This window comes from Myotis davidii, unplaced genomic scaffold, assembly GCF_000327345.1.
Source record: "Myotis davidii unplaced genomic scaffold, ASM32734v1 scaffold46, whole genome shotgun sequence".
NCBI classification, from domain to species: domain Eukaryota; kingdom Metazoa; phylum Chordata; class Mammalia; order Chiroptera; family Vespertilionidae; genus Myotis; species Myotis davidii.
Window position 1 is genome coordinate 3507376 of NW_006383006.1, and position 6374 is coordinate 3513749.

Genomic DNA, 6374 nt, shown 5'->3' on the forward strand with positions numbered 1-6374 from the left:
TCAGCCACTGTGAAGAGTGTGATGAATATAAGGATCGGTCAACCCCGTGATACAGAGAATGTAACAGTATAAAAATAACGACCCAGTGTGAGTAGACGAGGAATCAACTGCAACTTTTTGGTGCATGGGATGATGCCCAAAACACTGTGTAGCACACCCCAAGGCTGATGCACACATTTTTAAAGCAAAAGAGAACCCCACATATAAAAATAAGCCAGGGATAGTTATAGTACTGACACAAATGAGTACATCCTGAGGCTTAGTATTAGTAAATCAGTATACCACTTCCTTTTATATGCATAATAATCTCAGATAGGTAAAATATCTGAGTACCTCATAATGTAAACCTCTGAAAGATCTGCCATAATGTGCCTTTTTCCTTGCCTCTTTCTAAGGCTGCCAGTGAACACCCTCAAGAATTGCTCAATGTGTCAGCGTCACTACCCAGGTTTGATGACATGCTTGGAGGATTCACAGGACTCAGCATATCACTGTTTTCATGGCTATGATTTATTACAGTAAAAACATAAAATCAAAAGAGCAAAGGGAAAAGGTATACGGGACAAAGCCTGGGGTAAACCAGGCACAGATAGCTTCCAGAGTCCTCTGCCAGTAGAAGTTATGCAGGATGTGCTTAATTCCCTCAGCACCTGAGTTGTGACACTGTGCAATGTCTACTATGAAAGAGATGCCAGGCTCAGACTTATTTCTGCAGGCTAGTCACATAGGTACCTTCTGCCTAGCACGGACCAAAATTTTGGACTTCCAGAAGGAAAGCAGGTGTTCAGCACAAACCACACTGTACAAACAGCTTCATCACAGAGAACAACTCTTATTATTGAGAGTGGAGGGAAACCTCTTGAAATTTAAGTTCCCAGACCCACCTTGCAAGCAAGCCTTACAAAAGGTAGTATGTTACTATTTTTTGCACATTTAGTGACAATCTCATAGGAATAATCAACATATATTTAGATTCAAGACTCTTCTAATTCAGAAACAAGCATTTAAAAAAAAAAAAGACATATAGAGTCTGCTGCCTGAGATCTAGATAATACACTCATGTTAATAAACTGCCACAGTTATACTTGATCTTCATAAGTTTTATTCAAAAGTGGAATGAAAATATATGAAAAAGAGCCTTAGCCAGTTTGGCACAGTGGATAGAGCATTGGCCATTGGCCTGCAGACTAAAGGATCCTGGGTTCAATTCTGGTCAAGGGCACATACCTCAGTTGCAGGCTTGATTCCTGGCCCTGGTCAAGGCATGTACAGGAGGCAACCAATTGATGTGTTTCTCTCACATCGATGTTTCTGTCTGTCTCTCCCCCTCCCTTCTACTCTCACTAAAAATCAATGGAGAAATATTCTCAGGTGAGGATTAACCAAAAAAAAAAAATTGTGTGTTATGAAAAACGAAGGAAAATTTAGTTTGGTCTTAATGAACTTGGAATTTTAGAACTCTAACATAGAGAGGGCTCTTTCAGTATTGCTAGCAGCAAAGCCTATAAATAACCAAGTTATCACTGACTAGAAGTGGACTTCACATGACTACATACAATTAAGCAAAAAGAAATCATTTTTGCTTAATTGAACAAGTTGTATCATTTGGCATTAATAGTTTGGACATAAACTTTAGAAGATAAAGAAGGCGTTATGGTGTTACAATACATTTGTGAAGATAATTTTCTTCAGCTAATATTTTGGGGATACAAGAGGAAATTTCCTTTTGTTGTTCTCGCCACTTGAGTATATTCTCTGCCAGTTCTTCTGTCTCAGTCACCAAAATATCCATCTTGGCTAAAGCCTTGCTCTGTAACATTTGAAAGAAGGGGAAAATAGGAGAGAAATTATGCCTGTCATTAATATATCATTACTATATGACAAATTGGTTATGATTCCAGCCCCTGAATACAAAGGTGCCTTAAATTTGTGCTCTCCCACTTCTTATAAACACACTTTTTCTTCAAGTCACCACTCCTGTCTTCAATTATCACCTCGATGCAGATGACCTTCAATCTATATTGTCAAACCTAACCTCCTTCCTAAATTCAGTCTCATGTTTCAATCTGTTGGAAAACTCCATCTGGATATACATTCAATCTCAATTTAACTGCAATTCAACAAAGGTTGAACGTTTACTATCTATGCAAGACGTAACAAAAAACAAACTCATTAACTTCTTTAATTTTTTCCTCCTACTCACCCTCAAGTCAGCAAGAATAGAAATTTCATTACTTTGGATGTGTTCCAAAAAGTAGCCATATTCTAGAAATTAGACCTTCAAAATATGAAAATCTACACAATCCTTTGTATTCCTCAGCTGTAAATCTTTTATCTGAGTAACTTATTTATTCTCCAAGTTTCTTTGACTAGTCCTCTAACACAGTTTATCAAACTTTAATGTGCATAGGAATCACCCGAGGAACTTGTTAAATTGTAGATTCAGATCGTGAAGGTAAGTGAATGAAATCTGCAATTCTGCATTTCTAACAAACTTCCAGGTGATGCTTATGCTGATGTTCTCTGCCCACGCTGAGTGGCAAGGCTCAGTCCACTCTATTTAACATTTTCTCCATTATTAAAGTACAGTTCTGATCAAGTCACTCCTCTGTGCCTTTCTCTAAAAATCAAAAATTCAATAGTTCCCCAGTACTCAGTCAAGTCTAAACTTCTCAGTCTCAAGGCATTCCATACCTAACCCTGAGTTAATTTCCCTCTCAATACCTTTAAGTGTCATCCAAAGTGGAGTACCACTCTTCCCTCAAGCTACTGTGATCTTCTAATTTTCTTTCTTTTTTTAATTTTTATTTACTGATTTTTAGAGAGGAAGGGAGACAGGGAGGGAGGAAGAAAGAGAGAGAGAGAGAGAGAGAAATATTAATTTGTTGTTCCACTTATGTATTCATTGATTGACTTTCTTGTATGTGCCCTAACCAGGGATTGAGCCACTAAGCCAGAAGTGGGATCATGGCTGGTTGAGTGCAGCCGTGGTGGCAGAAGCCTTTCCCGCCTCCACGACAGGCAGACATCCCTTGAGGGGTCCCAGACTGCAAGGGGGCACAGGCTGGGCTGAGGGGACGCCCCCTCTACCCTCCAGTGCACAAATGCCATGCACCGGGCCTCTAGTACTGGAATAAAAGAGTGTAAAATGACTTTTAAAGAAAAATAATATAAAAAAAGAAATAGCATCTTGATTTTATAAAATAAATCACTCATATTAACCATCAAAAAAATTAAACAAGTAGGTCAGACATTTGAGATTCTGGTATAAAACAGAACTAAAGAAAGCTAAAAGTACCCTAACCGGTGTGGCTCAGTGGATAGAGCGTCAGCCTGTGGACTGAAGGGTCCCGGGTTCGATTCTGACCAGAGAACATGCCCAGGGTTGGGGGTTCGATCCCCAGTAGGGGGCGTGCAGGAGGCAGATCAGTGATTCTTTCTCATTGATGTTTCTAGCTCTCTCCCCTTCTCCCTTCCTCTCTGAAATCAATTTTAAAAAATAGCTAAAAGTAATGTAAAAGGAGTTGATGAGGTACTTAAATGCTATTGTTAATACTCACCATTCTCTTTAGATTTCCATCTAAATGAGGAATATTTCTAATTGTTTCAAGGTGGGTTTCTAATCTCTCAATAAAAGTCACTGCCAACTCCAGCAAATGTACCATGTATCTGAAAGAGGGAGGGAAAAAAAGTCAATTATTATTTTGTTTTAGTGTAGTTATTTTGTGTTCTCCTTTTCCCCTTTTAATTAGGATTTTCAATATGATATAAAATAATTACAATCAACCCAATAAGCCAATTTTAACCTTTCTGCATTCATGGAACTATCAGTGATAAAGCCATTTCAAAATACTAATTCTCAATCATGAGCGAAGACAATAAGGACAAATGTACTTCATTGAAATAGCCTACAAATAAAACTACTTTGAATCTGTGCATTTGCAAAATGCTTTAAAATCATTATTCAGTTCTTCTAATATATATACTGTATAATATGTACATTAATGGTGTTTAATGTACTGAATAGATTCTGAATAAACCCACAAGAATGGGATTTGTATATCTATTATATTACTGTAAGATAAAAAACCTGATACCCAAGAGAAGATACTGATTTGTTCAGGGTCAGTTAGTGAGCACTGGTGGAGAAAGTTAGGAATTAGATTTCTGCTTCTTTACTTTATTATTAATAACTAGAGGCCTGGTGCACAAAAACTTGTGCACTCGGGTGGGTCCCTCAGCCTGGCCCGTGCCCTCTTGTAGTCTGGGGCCCCTCGCAGGCCCCTTCCCCTGGCTGCTGGCACCAGTTTTTCTCCAGCATCCAGAACCCAGGCCTTTGCTCTTTGCCAGGAGGGGCCTGTGCGGCGGGCGAGGGGCTTAGCTCCTTGCTCGCTGCACTCGGGCCCCGGGGGCGTGGCAGAGGCTGGCACGGCGGGCTTCCCTCTTTGCTCGCCACGCCGGCCTTCACTCGCTGTCCCTGCCCAGGGTCAGCTGGCTTTGCTCCATTGCTTGGTGCCTACGTATGCAAATTAACCACCATCTTTCTTGGCAGTTAATTTGCATATTGCCCTGATTAGCCAATAGGAAGCGTAGCAAAGGTACGGTCAATTACCCTTTTTGTCTTTTATTAGATAGGATAACTTACATCTTCAATTTGATACTTGCAATACTCCCATGAGGAAGTAAGGAACAGAAAGCATCTATGGATTGGGAAACTGAGGCAAAAAATTTAAATCATTTGTCCAAGTCTTTGAGGGATATAAACAACAGAGATGAGACCAGAACTCAGTTTTTCCCCCTCCTTTAGTTGACATTGTTTTCATCTGTCCCTGCTTAAACTCCCCCAACAGAATTTGTATATATAGTGTGGGGCAAAAGTAGGTTTACAGTTGTTCATATGGAAAATAATACAATCTCTCTATATAAAACCCAAATATGCAAATAGGCCAAATGGCAGAACAACAAAACAACCAGTTGCTAAGAGATGTGCTGACCACCAGGAGGTGTGCACAGAACATGGTGAGCATTGGCCATGGCAGATGGTGGAGGTAAGCAGGGGCACCAAACTAAGGCGGGGCGCCAGTTGCTGTCGTCGGAGTGAGCCTCTGGTGGTTACTGAAAATTCTTTGCTCCTGTGCCGCAGTCCCACCTGTTGCTCTTACCTGCTGCTGGTGCTGGCCCTGCTCACACGTGCTGCTGGCTCCGATCGTCCTTTAGGGTTTCTCCACCTCCCCCTGTTCCTGAGGGGCTACTGGGGCCGGCAGCCACCTCTTGCACAAATGCCTTTGCCATCACTCAGTTCTTTGGAATGCTGTGTGCTCCCTGGAATGGCCTGCTCATGGACTGGCTGCTGGCAACAGCCCCACTCACACCCGTTGCTAGCACTGGAGCCGCTGCTCACATCCACTGCCAGCGCCAGCCCCAATCACACCTGCAGCCGGTACCTGAGCCACCGCTCGCACCTGCTGCCAGCATCTGGTGCCAGTCCCAATCACTCAGCACCGTTAGCGGGTATGAGCAGTGGCTGCCAGCCCCGATCGCCTGAGGGCTTCTCCACCTTCTGCTCCTGAGGGGTGACTGGGCAGCAGCCACCACTCGCATCCTGCTGACGGTGCTAGCCCCAGTCGCTCCTCCCATCAGTCAGTGGCAGTGGGGCCGGCACCGTCTACACATGGGAGCAGTAGTGAGGCTGCCAGCAGACAGGGGACTGGGGGCTGCAGTGGGAGGGGCCGAGCAGGGGCGCAGAGGATGGGCTGATACTCACCCCTGTGCCCACCACAGCCTCATGGCCCACAGTTCCTTTCAAGGTACACGAATTTATGCACTGGGCCCCTCGTAATAAATAATACAAGAATGAACTCTGTGTTTCCCATACTCACAATTATAATCCTATTCTTGCCCCACCCTACATAGGCAATATTAATGCAACAATAACTTTACTTCACAGAAAGCAGTCTATATATAATAAACAAAACTTTACCCAATTTACTCTATGTTATGGATCTAATTTCTATCATTAAAATCATCTACACTAATAAAAGAGAAACATGGTAATTGGCATACAACCGCTACCCTTTTCATTGGCTAATCAGCGAGATATGCAAATTAACTGTTAGCCAAGATGGCGGCCGGCAGCCAAGCAGCTTAAAACTAACACCAGGCTTGCTTTCTTCAGTGACAGAGGAAACCAACGTTCCCGCCTTGCCGCCGCCGGCCTCTGAGTTCCTGAAGCAACAGCTCCAAAAGATACAATGTTTCAATTATAGAGCTAAAAGATGGTGGTTACTTTACATATACCAGTTGCTAGGGAAGACTGAGGACAAAACAAAATTGTTATTTGTTATTAATAAAATAATGGCTATCACATTGTTGAG

General features: G+C 42.3%; 1 protein-coding gene across 1 annotated transcript in view; it reads right to left on the minus strand.

Moving 5' to 3' along the window:
* Positions 1-1576: 1576 nt before the first annotated feature.
* HAUS2 (HAUS augmin like complex subunit 2) overlaps positions 1577-6374 on the minus strand; it is a 17341-nt gene continuing 12543 nt past the window's right edge. The window contains exons 5-6 of the mRNA XM_006779519.2: positions 3561-3669; positions 1577-1810 (exon numbers count right to left, since the gene is read on the minus strand). Coding sequence (XP_006779582.2) covers positions 1652-1810; positions 3561-3669 — 268 coding nt within the window. The 3' untranslated portion in view covers positions 1577-1651. The remainder of the gene's footprint in view (positions 1811-3560; positions 3670-6374) is intronic.